Raw genomic sequence first — 12,649 nt, 5'->3', positions numbered from 1 at the left:
GTTCTTGGCCCCTCTGCTCCCAACACCAGGTCCTCTGTAAGGCCAGGCCCACTGTGTTTAGCCCGTAAATATTGAGTTATTTCCTGAGTTGTGTTTTGGCTCCCCAGCCAGAGGTGGAGGAAACATCTGCATTCTTCCCTGTCCAGGCAGGAGGCTGGGCAGGAGGAATCTCAACAGAAAGGGCGTGGGGACCAGAGACCGTGTGTCATCCCTCCTCCGGCAAGACAGTCACCTACTTAATTTCAAGTCGAGTTAATAACCTACTAATGACGTCACTGTTTCTGTGAGCAGCATTGTCAGTGATACAATACTTAGGCATCTAAAAGCCATTAATTTGCTTCCTCTGTGTGTCTCTAAGTCAGTCTCTGGGAGATAATATATGTAAAGGTCTCGCTTTCCCAGTCCAAGTATGAGGTGGCATCCTTACCACCTTAAGGAGACACATAGAAAATGTAGTTGGATCCTGGACCTCCCAGGATCATGCCCCGCTCCCCATCAATCCAGAGGTAGAAAGTAAAATCAATAGACTGACAGACGGGGAGGGCGGGAGTGTTGGTCAATTTTCACTACTTAAAAAAAAAAAAATCTTGAACCGAGGGCAGAAAAACATCCTCTAAAATAAACAGAATAGGACTCCTGGTGGTGACCAGCTTCACAGAGCTCCAGGAATACCAGGGACAGGCTGTTCTGTGCGGATGGTTCCTGAACCGGTGTTTTTAACACCCAGTGAGGCACTCTTAGCAGCTCATAAAGCATTAGCTCCCCAAGAATTCACTCTGTGTGCTGTAGGTTTTTAAAAAACAAAAATCCTAGGTGCCACAAATTGCACTTAGCAACTAGGCAACCATATTATTTCCTTCCTGGCTAATGTAATTTTTGTTTCTGTATATAAAGGGCTTCAGCTTTTCTTTTCTTTTTTTTTTTTTAATTAGCCTCCCTCCTAAATTAACCTGGTTCTTATTTGTTTTTAACAATCAAACCAGCCAAGGACAAGAATGAGGTGGTGTTTCTAACTAGCTCTAAGTAACCAGTTGTACAGATTTTCCTCCATAGGCACTTCTTAAAATGGCAAACTGGGCTGAACATGGTTATGGAGCATGACTAGGATAGGGCTGGGAGCTACTTACCTTGAAAGCCAGGCCAGGCAGTTTGTCTACCAGAGAAGGCTCATCTCTGAGGGAAATCCCATGCCATCTCCTACTGCCTCCTCCCTTCTTAGTCATTCATTCATTTATGCAACAAATAATCATTTTATAGGGACAGGGAAGCATTGAACGAATCCTGCAGGAGTTCTCCCTCAGGGGCTTACATTCTAGAGGAAACGAAACGAATAAACTAGATGGCTTCATTAATTCATTCATTCCACAAATAATTATTGATGATTTTATTTCTCAATCATTGTTGAGCCTTTACTATATAAGAGGCACCGAGAATCATCTTTGAATAAGTCAGTCAAGATGCTTGCCTTCAAGGACGTACATTCCAGTGGAAGTTAAATAAAACAAGATGCTAGAGAGTGATGAGGGCTAAGAAAAATGCAACAGGATGTTGTGCGGGACAATCTGCTGGAAAAGGGTGATGAGGGAAGGCCTTCCTGGAAGGTGACAACTGAGCTAAGACCCACCCGATCCACACCCAGTTATGTCTGCCTCTCCCCCACCCCCGCAGCCCTGAAACTTCCCCATCCATTCCATTTAATCTCCACGCCTCTCTTCTCTACTTCTTAAATGAAACCTTCATTTTAGAGTTCATCCCGCTCCCGGATGTTAGCGCCTCCACGGACACGTGCTCTCGGAGGGCAAGTGGACCGAGCACACAGCTGATGGTGGTTCCCTAGTTGGTTGGTTTGGTTGATGGATTGGTTGACGGTTGAGTGGATCCACCATAGACTTGGGAGTGGAGGAACATTTCCATAGGGGCTCCCTGCCAGGGATTTTCTGTATCAGTGGGTTGAGTGGACCGTCAACCGTCTTCCTACGTAAGGCTGGCGTGCGCTGGGCCCCTGCCCAGGGTAACCCGCCCGACGCACTGGCCGCCTTGGGCCTGAGCCAACCGTGCGCAGAGGTCAGCATTGCCCGCGACGCCCGCGAGGGGGCGGGACGGCGGCCGCGTGTCGCGCCTGCGCACACAGGGCCCGCGGCGGCGGCCTCGGGCGCTCCCCCGGAACTGCGCCAGCGCAGTGCGCCTGGCGCTAAGGGGCGGGGTTTCGCTGCGCCGCGCGCAAGGCTGGGGCAAAACCCCGGCCGGGATAGGGCGTGGGGCAGGCGCGACGAGGACGTCCCCCGCGTCGGGCCTGACGGCGCCTGCGCAGTGCTCGCCGGCTGGGGTGACTGGGGGCGGGGGCGGGGGCAGGTGCTGCCTCTTCCCTCGCTGTCCCCTAGCGCCGCCCGGACATCGCGCCTGTCGCCGGCACCATGAAGATATGGACCTCAGAGCACGTCTTTGAGTAAGTCTGGGGGTGGTGGGGCTAAGTAAGCAGGGGCAGGGAGGACAACTGCCCGGCCCGAAGGCGGGCCCGGCCTAGAGCCATGGCGACACGGAAGCGCCCCTCAAGAGGCTTCCAGGCCTCGGGCCTAGTGAGGAGAGCTGAGTCGGCGGAGCCCCACAGCGCGATCAGGGGGCGGGGGCTTCAGGGTTACTACCCCTGGCGTGCCCCGGCCCTCCTCCCAGGAAAGGTCCCCACGGGGAAGACCCCGAACCTCCAAGCCCAGGTGGCCTCCCAGAGAGGGGTCACTTAAGGTGGTGGGGGCGTCGCAGAGCATGTGGTTCTGGGCTGCGCCCCGAGCTTCGGGCGAGGCTACTCGTTGCAACATCCAGCTTGGCAAAACCCTGGTAGGACGTGGACGCAAGACTCTCGAGGGGAAGGCGTGGGTTTTGTCAAGAGTCTCGTTGCCCCCGCCATCGTTTGGGTACAGTGTGAATTTAGGGTGAGTTCCGGCGACCGAGATAGGAAACCTTTTCTGTTAACTTCTAGGCCTAAGGAAGAGAGCCTTGGATTTGGAGTCCAAGGTCCAGCTCAGCCTCTCTCAAACTGTGTGACCTTGGGTTACTCATTTTCACCTGAGAGATGAAGATGATATCAGCAGGGCCGATCAGTGTATGACCAGTGTATGCTATCTTTGGGGCCACCTCAAGGACATCTTTTAGTTAGTGGGAAAGTTTTCATAACAAAAAAGGCCTTAAACAAGTTGGATGTCGGGAATTAAATTTAAATTCCCTTCTGATTCCATGATTCCTTATACAAAAGAACCTCAAATGTAAGCAGCTGTATCATTTTCTATGATGTAAAGTCTATCATAAAGAAATAGTCCCTGTTCCCACCACTGTATTGACTAGTCCATTTTCCTCTCACTGATTGGAAATGATATCTTTGTGATTTATAATTGAATCCATTTCTGAGCTATCTGTTCCATTCCACTGATCTTGCTGTTTTGCCATACTGTTTTAGTTAATAGAGTTTTGTAGTATATTTTGATTTTTCAAAAGTGTTTCTGAGGACAATTTTAAAAGTTGTAAACATTTTTACATAGTCTGTGAATCAGCCACATACGAGAGTCCCCTGTACCCTGGAAACTATAAATTATTAGACTCAGAAGGAGCCTTTCTTTTCTTTCCTAATAGGAAAAAGACCCTGGATTTGTAGTCTTTTTGATGTTTTTTTGCCTGGTCACTTCCTTTGCTACTCCATTTCAGCACCTGGGATGACAGATGGTTTCCTACTTTGAATCTTCTTGGGGTTTGAATGCTTCAGAAGTTCTTGACTCTGTGTCTGCTTCTTAGAACTTTCTTATCGCTTGGTCTTTCCTAACCCTCTTCTCCCAAGCTTGTCCCTACCCCACTCTCCACTCTTTCTTCCCTTCTCTTCAACTTTTCCCTCTCTTTTTCCCCTTCAGTGTAAATGCCCAATGAGATTCTGTTGTCGGCCTTCCTGTCTTGCATTCGTAAGTGATTCCTAATCCTTTTCTCTCTCTTTGTATCTGAGATTTGATGAAAGCTCTGAGACCCTCCTCTCCGAAGATTGACATATTCAAATAAAAGCTGTACGTGTTCTGGGAGAAGAAGCCATTGCCCGTACTTTCTCCCCAGATAAGCGAGGCATTCAGTCAGGGTCCCAGCTGACACTCTGTGACACCCAAATTTGTACCTTTGGCCCCATCCTCTCTTGAACTTCAAATCCTTATTTTCAGGTACATACCAGACATCTCTACTCACACAACCCACAGGACTTCAACTCAGCATACCTGTAATTGAAGTCATAATTTACCCCTCACAAATCTTACCCATTTATTTCCCTTTGTTTCCCTAGATCTCACTAACAGTGACATCTAAGTAATCATTCTGCCTTACCCATCTTTGATTTTCTAATAAATATTTTCCTTATAAGGAAGCCTAGCATACAGTTGGCACCCAGTTGAATTCATTCATTGATGCCCTCAGTAAATATCAATGCCCAGTATGTGCCAGACCCTTGCTGTGGGTTGGTTACATTTTATTAAATGAATCATACTTGTTGCCACCACAGTGGAGTTAACAGCCACCCTGCCTCATTTTATAGGTGAAGAAATTGTGCAGGTCAGTAAACCACACCCAGTTTCTCCTGACTCCATTTTAGTGCTGTGGCCATAGTGGCTGAATGTCTTCCAGTGTGAGATCTTTTTCACATAATTAGGTTAATACAGTTAAAATTAACTGCTGGAAGGCTGTTAATTGTAATATGTATCCTCTGTAATGTATGAGTTAGCTATGGTTTCATCAAGCGGTCTTAGTCCAAGCTAAGTCAACATCAGATCCATGTTTTCAGATTGGCTCAGAGAGGAGAGAGTGACTAAATTACAATAATGCAAAAGCACCCTGAAGCCATGCAGTTATTAATTTTTTAGAGGTGTTGGGGGGTAGAGATAAGTGCATGGAAGCCAGCTTGCCATGCTATATGACTAGATGAAGGCAGGGAAAAGGTTCACCTGATTTTCATTTCAGATAGTTGCCTTGGTGACAATCAGAGTGCTCGTCTGTGTCATTTCTATTTGTGGAGATTGTTTAGATTTATGAAGCAGCTCTGTTTATATACCTGCATTGATTGCTGAATAAGGCTCAAGATTAAAAACAGAATGAGGTTCATTTCTGTAATAATATAGAGAAAATGAAAACATTTAAAATGATGTCACTCATTGTCCAGAGTTCTGAGAAATGAATGGTGTTGAGATTTTCCTTCTCTTGACAAAATGTAGTTGTCAATGTGAGTTCTCTGAAAAGTTGAAATAGGTTAATATCTATCTGTTTTGCTTTTAGAAAAATAAAAAGTAATGCTGTATGGTTTATAAATCAGAGTAGCTTAAAACAGCATATCCAGATCTTGTCTTTTCCCTTTAAATGGAAGCGTGAACACAGGTAAATGGTATTAGCAGGGATTGGAATCAGACTTGAGGTAGACTGTCACCTTTAACACTCAATATAGTTAATAAAGGCCTTTTTAAAAAGAATAGCTTTTGTATAAGTGTCTTATTCACATACATTGTGACGTGAAAAGTGTACATCACATTTTGAATCATCCAAACACATGTGCTTTTTAAAAGAAAGTAAAGATGCTCTAAGTTCTAAAATGATGTGTTACTTTCATTTCAATCCTAGGCAATAAGGAAATGCTTGTTACATTAAGAGGGGATATTAGAAAATAACTCATTTGGAGTGCCTTGAATAATATTGTATTGAATGACCTTTTTAAAACAAGTCAGAATCACAAATGTGAGAGAAACAATGGGTAAAGATTGACTTAGAGAGACCACTGTTAGTATAGAGAAAAACAGCTTTTTTAATATTGTATGTAAATCAATAATGCTTTTGGTCTTTTTTGCACAATCTCTAAAAATATACAATGTCTATAAGTTCTTTTACTGTTGTTACTTCTTTATAGCTTCGTAGAATTGGGGTCAAACAGAAATAAATGATATAATAATCACAGTTTTGCTGCTTGTTACTGTAGAATATAATTTTTAGTATACTTTTATGAAATCAGTGGCTCTTGGTAGAAATAAAATTTACCTGTGGAAGTGGATGATGGTAAATAGGAAAGATTATTTTAGAAACTACTATAATGCTCTGTTAGCCATTTTCATCTTTTATAGCCATCAGTTTTACAGGACACCTCTGTGCCGGAGAAATTATAAAATGTAAATCCATCCCTCAAAATCATCATTCAGTCAGTGTTTCATAAAGTAATATTCCCTCTCATCAATTTTGACACTAATATACAGTGTTAATAATTGGGGAAGGGAAATATGGAACTCTGAATTTTCAGTATAATTTTTCTGTAAACCTCCAAGTTTTAATAAAGTATATAAAAATGATTTTTCCTAAGGTTAACTAATTAAACTTTAATTGTAAAAAATAAGTTGGTAGGCTTATTGTGTGATTCATATGCATACTTTAAATGTTTGATTTTTGGTTCATGTTGGCAGCCACCCATGGGAAACTGTTACAACAGCTGCCATGCAGAAATACCCAAATCCTATGAACCCAAGTGTGGTTGGAGTTGACGTATTGGACAGACACATAGATCCCTCTGGAAAGTTGCACAGCCATAGACTTCTCAGCACAGAGTGGGGACTGCCTTCCATTGTGAAATCTGTAAGTGTGTCTTTAGGCCTGTGGAAATGTGACTGCTGTAGAGAAGTTTTCTAAACCACATTATAATTTCAAATAGGTTGTGGGCGCCAATTCTGAATGTCATTTTTGCATCAGTTCAAATTGTATTATAATAAACTTGAGTTATGAGTGTATAATGAATTGGAAATATTATTACAGCCTTCATGAAGGCACCTGATAAAACCTTCTGAAGGAATCCAGCTGATGCTGTATAATCTAAAAAGAGTTGCATTCTGCTCTTCCTGCTTTCCCTTGCAACTTGAGACCAATAATGGGATTCAGAAGTAATGGTCTGATCATGGGTGGTAGGTGACAATTCCTGTGGTCATTGATAGGTTGGACACATTAAATAAAGAGCATATTCTTGTACCTGGCTCTTACCACATTTGTTCACAGGTCTGGTACTCCTCTTGTAGGCTTAGAAACAATCCTGTTCAGTTACAAGTAGGCAGGCTGTGGTGAGCTGGTTGGTTAACCAACAAGGAACTAAAATGCTAGTTTACCATAACATGACAAAACTCTGTGTGATAAATGGGTCTGGTTTTCTGTAGAGCTTCTCTTTCTAGAAGGTAGATCCATCAGATACATTTTTCAATTGGAATTTACAGGTTGCTTCCTTTGTACAAACCACTGCATTAATAATGGGGACACAAAAATAAGTAAGATCTGGGATTGGCCTGGGGTCAGAACACAGGGAGTGATACTCAATGTTGATACATTTCCTCCATCATGAGGTAGCTCTTTTTTTTGTCTGAAAAATGAAATCATCACACCCCTTCCTGGACTACTCTAAGAATATATTGGCAGATACTCTTGAGCTTTCCTTTTTTCCTGAAAGCCATAGTTCCCCAAATCTGATTTCCATGTTTTAGCTTCATTTCTCCATCATTGCACCTTGGCAGTTTCTGCATCCTAATTATATTACATATATTTTCAGTGGGCTGATTCCTGTTTGTAGCTGGTAGTCTCCTCTTATTCATGGTGTATAAATTTTTGTTCCTCTCAAATGGACCTCTTTTCTGACTTTTGTCTGTTCTCTCATGCTTTTTATGAAACATTTTTGTTCAGGATATTAGAACACATTTTTACCTTTAAAATAAAATATTGATAGATTTGTTTAAAAATCCTTCCTCTTCTGAATTACTAATTCTGAATGTTTTACTTAGCTTATTGGTGCAGCAAGAACCAAAACATATGTGCAGGAACATTCAGTAGTAGATCCGGTAGAGAGAACAATGGAACTTAAATCTACTAATGTAAGTTTGGACTATCTTTTGTTCCAATTTTGAACTATTTGGCTCAATTTTTTGTCTCTTTCATTGTTAGTATGTAGATGAATATGTGTTCTTCAATGTAGTTTGGAAAGAAATCATTTACTGGCTGTATTTTCTTTGCATGTTTGCAGCTTCATTAGCCTCACTGCTGAAATGATCCTGGCTTTTTCTAGGGGATAGTATTGACAATAAGATGAATTTGGGAATCTAGCCATTTTATTATTATTATTATTACATTTTCTCAAATTTATTGGTTTTAATAAGTAGGCAACGAATAGTGAAATTTAAATGCTATTTCCATAGTAATATCAAAGTGGATTGTTTATTTTTGTTTCCATTTTTTCCATGTATAGCTAGCTAGTAAGATTTTGGTTTGGGTGTTAATTTTGAAAATATTTTAAATCTTTAGTTTCCAAAATGGTTTGGCCTTTTTTTTTTTCTTTTCATTCTATAGATTTCATTTACAAATATGGTCTCAGTAGATGAGAGACTTATATACAAACCACATTCTCAAGACCCAGAAAAGTGAGTAAAAAGTGTTTTAACAAATTTATTTTATAGGGTGGTTTAATTTTTTTTTTAATCAAATAGTTCTTTAAAAAATGAAAACAGGATCATTTTGAAGCTATGTGAATGTGTTTTGTTACAGAACTGTTTTGACTCAAGAAGCCATAATCACTGTGAAAGGAGTCAGCCTTAGTAGTTACCTGGAAGGACTGATGGCAAGTACAATTTCTTCAAATGCTAATAAAGTAAGTAAGGCGGCTCTGACTTGTCATTATTCCCTGGTTTCCTTTCTTGGCAGAACTTCCTTCCAAACACATGTGGCCCTGCTAGCTGCCTTGCCGCCACTGTGGGCAAAAAGCCATGTGACTTGCAGCAGTGATTTGCACAGGTTCTGGGGTCCACCACACCTGAGTTCACATCCAGACCCTGACCCTTACTAGACTTTCAGCATTAGACAAATAAGTTAAACTTTCTGTGACTTAGCTCTCCATCTGTGAAATGGGGATTACTTCCTACTTACCCATTCAACTCTCCATCTCACAGAGTTAGCATGAAGAGTAATGAAGAGTTAGCATGAGGTAGCATGGGAAGTGTGTGGTGCAGCTTTCATGTGTAGCTGGATTGTCATTGTGTAAAGCACTATTTCTCAAACTCTTTTCATTACTCCACCTCTACCCCCAGATCGATTTTAAACATTTTTTCCTGAGCACCTCCCATGAAAATGTAATACCACAGAAAAACATATTTGTATTTCATACATGAGAAGAGAGTTAAGTGTTTTCACACATAACCCTGGGGGGAATTTTCACCCCATTGAGAATGCAGTAAATTTAGAGAAGGAGATACATCGCGCACTGTTTTATGACACGTTTAATATACAATCATTCAGCAGTCAAAAGATATTCATTAGATGCCTTCTCTGTGCCAGGCAGAGTACTAGGCTAGACTGGGTACAGTGGGGAACAAAACAATGTGGTCCCTGTCCTCCCAGAACTAAGGAAATTGGTGCTGATCACATAATCATGTGTGTCATTGGGAAACAAAAAGAACAAAGAAATGCGAGTATTAATGAGGCAGTGGGTGAGATGGTCAAGAAAGTGATGCTTATGCCCAGTGAGTGAGGAGCCAGCTGGTATGAGGGGTCTGCCAGGAAGATGTACCCAGGCACAGGAGCTATGTGTGCAAAGGCCCTGAGGGACAGCCATGAAGTGCTCCTTTTTTGGCTTCTCAGGTAACTTCCTAGAGCCCAGAGAGAGAAGGGGCAAGTAAAAAGTCAGAGAGCAGATCTGTAGGTCCCTGTACTAGATTTTGATTTAAAATGTTGCCCTAAAAAGAATCCATAAAAGTGTTTGACCTTCTCACCCCCAAAAAGGGAGTCACTCTAATCATGAAATAAATAAGACATCACTGTCATTGCATTGTAGATGCTTTGGAGAACACCTTTTGCATACAAAATAGAAGTCAGTTTACAGATCAAGCCAGTTGCTCAAGGCATTTGCTATTTGGTAAATAACATTAGGGAAGAATAAGCAAGAACAAAAGCAATCTGCCCTGGTGAGGTTTGGTTATGCTTGTAACTCTCCTTATTACTTCCTGATGTATCTTTATTTGATACATGCCTTTGCTCTCCCTTGGTAACAGTGAATGTACTGAATTTTTTAAAGGGCCGAGAAGCAATGGAATGGGTCATACATAAATTAAATGCTGAGATTGAAGAGTTGGCAGCTTCAGCAAGAGGAAGCATAAGGACACCAATGGCGGCGGCAGCATTTGTAGAGAAATGATAATGAAAATTGGTATACAACATTGGATCCCCCAGGTCTTTCCAAGCTGGCAATATATTTATTTGTTATTTAAAGAAAAAAATACAACTATATTTTAGGTAGACTTTTTTGTAATAAGCTGAAGAAAGGGTTTGTGACTTTTCATGAAAACAGAGATACGGGGCCTCTAATTAAGAGACCATCTGAAATTTGTGTTATTTGAAATGGCCATCTTATTTTAAGGGTTCCAGTATTTATTTTTAAATTTTACAGTTTTTGAAAAAGTACTTTGAAATTGGTGTTGGCATACTGAATCCCCTTAAGGTAGAATTTTAAAGCTTTTCATGCATTGGAACTCTACCTTGCTTTGGACCAACCCCAGAACAAAGCAAAGCTACTTTAATGTATTATGCACACACAGTTATTCCTACTAAAGTAAACTTCAGTAGCTTATATGAAGGGACTCTTTAAAAGTAGAAAATTGGAACTTTTAAAAGCATGTTATTTTGTATTTACAAACTTGCTCTGCTTTAAACCACCATTAAAAACCACAGTGTTTAGAGTTGGTACTTATGTGATATTTTTGGAGTGAAAACTATCAATATAAAATAACATATAACTCCAACAAAAATATGATTTTATTGTATTAAAGAGTACTGTATTAATTTGCCAAAGTTTTGTAACTTAGGGTATTACCTTCCTTGGATTTGTACTTCGAAAACTCTTTATGCTTTAGTATGCTGTACCGTGGGCTGGTTATGTTAACTGGAAAAATAAAGTCATTACCTGAATTTTGCAGCACTCTAAACTTAAAACAGAAGAACAGCTGTTCACATCTTTTAGCATTTCACATTTGCCTAACTCATAAATTGCCATGTGTCAAAATCATGGTTCTGTAATTGCTAAAGCATGATATGTCAGGTTATTTGAATATAATTACTTTTTGAAGTAATTGTGACCACAAAACATCTTTTTTACATGAAGAGCTGTACATCATTTGAAATTACTCAAATGATGTCTTAATCTGAAGCATAAATCCCAGGTACTTGATGTTTTTAATAATATGGTGCCACTGCAGGGCGTGGGGGTGGTGGGGAAGATAAAAGAATAAAGAAAAAAAATGGATTGACCTAATCACTAAGTGAACTTCAGTGCTGCTTTTGTTTATGGGAAATCCTTATTTGGGATGCCAGTGGGCAGCTGCAATCTGAAAAACAATCCAGTAAATGTATTTTGTTTTATATTTTGTAGCAGATAATTGTCAACCACTAAATAATCTTATTTGCTCCATACAGAGTATTTTTTTTTAAAGGCAATTAACTCTTGCCTTTATTTTACAGTGCTTTATGTACAAGTGGAAAACATCCAATTAGGTTTCATATAAGAGAGACCAGTTCGTTTATGTATATAAACCACAGGAATAGTGTATTAAACTATTTTAAAAAGTAGCATTTTTTCTACATAAAATATTATTTAGCTTAAGACTTCTTAGGACATTTGTAAAAGCACCCTAAATACAATAAGGTTTCTGATTATTTTTTGTAACCAGAGATGGTTTTTGCAACTGAAACATTGCTAAATTTTTATATTTGGTAAAAAAATTGTCTTGTATAATTCCTGTAAATTATACTTGTTCTGAAAAAGTGTAATGTCCTAATGATAAAAGATTTCTAAGCAAATTCTTTATCCTTTGATTTTTTTTTTACTCTGGATCTAATGTTAAAGTTGTGTAAGTTTTCATTTTCTAATGCAGTTGCCTGTTTAAATAGCTAGTGATTTTTGCATTTACCTGTTAAAATATAAATAACACAGAAAGGAAATGCATTTAAAAGGACTAAACTGGAGTAGTGGTCATTAAACTCTTGAACTATTGAGCCCCTTATTCTATTTGGTATTAAAGAAAGAACTTAGAGAGTTAAAGGAAAACCTTTCTAGTTAAAAACTTCCCTGTTTTTCCTGATTGTAATTTTTTTAGTAATTAAAATTGGCGAGCACAACTCATTTTTTCTTTTAGAAAACACACTTTAATTGCTTCCGGCTATAAAAGTTACTGTTTTGCAAGGTGAGGGTTTCCTTCTGTTAAATTAGAAACGTGGGGATAAGGACTTTTCTTTGTTGCTGTGAGTTCTCTTTTGTGGCTCCAGCTTTCACCCCTCAGAGTTTTTTCCCACTCCAACCCGGTCCCCCCGCCCCCATCTTGTCACAAGGTCACAGGTTACCGCCTAAAACTAAGATGTTGGGGAATTCGCACACTTTCCGCCGAAGCTCCGCTTTTGTTTCCAATGCCTTTTTAAATGTAACCCCGGGAAAGTAGACATAAGCTTAAGTGCTTTTTAAGTTGCAGTTATCAGGACATATGAGAAGGCCGAGAGCCCAGTGTCTGCAGAACGTGATCGGAGCCCAGAGCTCGCGGGAACAACAGGCGTCCCCAGCCGCACTCTCCGGGGCCAAGGCCAGAGGCAG

General features: G+C 40.4%; 1 protein-coding gene across 1 annotated transcript; it reads left to right on the top strand.

Annotated features, from left to right (window-relative positions):
- Nucleotides 1-2,295: 2,295 nt before the first annotated feature.
- Nucleotides 2,296-11,865, top strand: PRELID3B (PRELI domain containing 3B). The gene is made up of 6 exons (XM_004460137.5): nucleotides 2,296-2,446; nucleotides 6,456-6,624; nucleotides 7,809-7,898; nucleotides 8,371-8,441; nucleotides 8,566-8,668; nucleotides 10,088-11,865. The coding sequence occupies exons 1-6, from the start codon at nucleotides 2,415-2,417 to the stop codon at nucleotides 10,205-10,207; spliced, it is 585 nt and encodes a 194-aa protein (XP_004460194.1). The 5' UTR covers nucleotides 2,296-2,414; the 3' UTR covers nucleotides 10,208-11,865.
- Nucleotides 11,866-12,649: the final 784 nt, after the last annotated feature.

The sequence above is a fragment of the Dasypus novemcinctus genome, chromosome 24 (genome assembly GCF_030445035.2).
Source record: "Dasypus novemcinctus isolate mDasNov1 chromosome 24, mDasNov1.1.hap2, whole genome shotgun sequence".
In the NCBI taxonomy this organism is placed as follows: domain Eukaryota; kingdom Metazoa; phylum Chordata; class Mammalia; order Cingulata; family Dasypodidae; genus Dasypus; species Dasypus novemcinctus.
This window is presented reverse-complemented; position numbering and strand designations above follow the sequence as displayed.

Bases quoted from the DNA above. Each gene is read 5' to 3' on its own strand.
- PRELID3B (XM_004460137.5), top strand. From the start codon at position 2,415: ATGAAGATATGGACCTCAGAGCACGTCTTTGA. The intron at 6,625-7,808 runs GTAAGTGTGTCT...TGTTTTACTTAG, and splicing joins TGCCTTCCATTGTGAAATCT to CTTATTGGTGCAGCAAGAAC. The intron at 7,899-8,370 runs GTAAGTTTGGAC...TTCATTCTATAG, and splicing joins TGGAACTTAAATCTACTAAT to ATTTCATTTACAAATATGGT.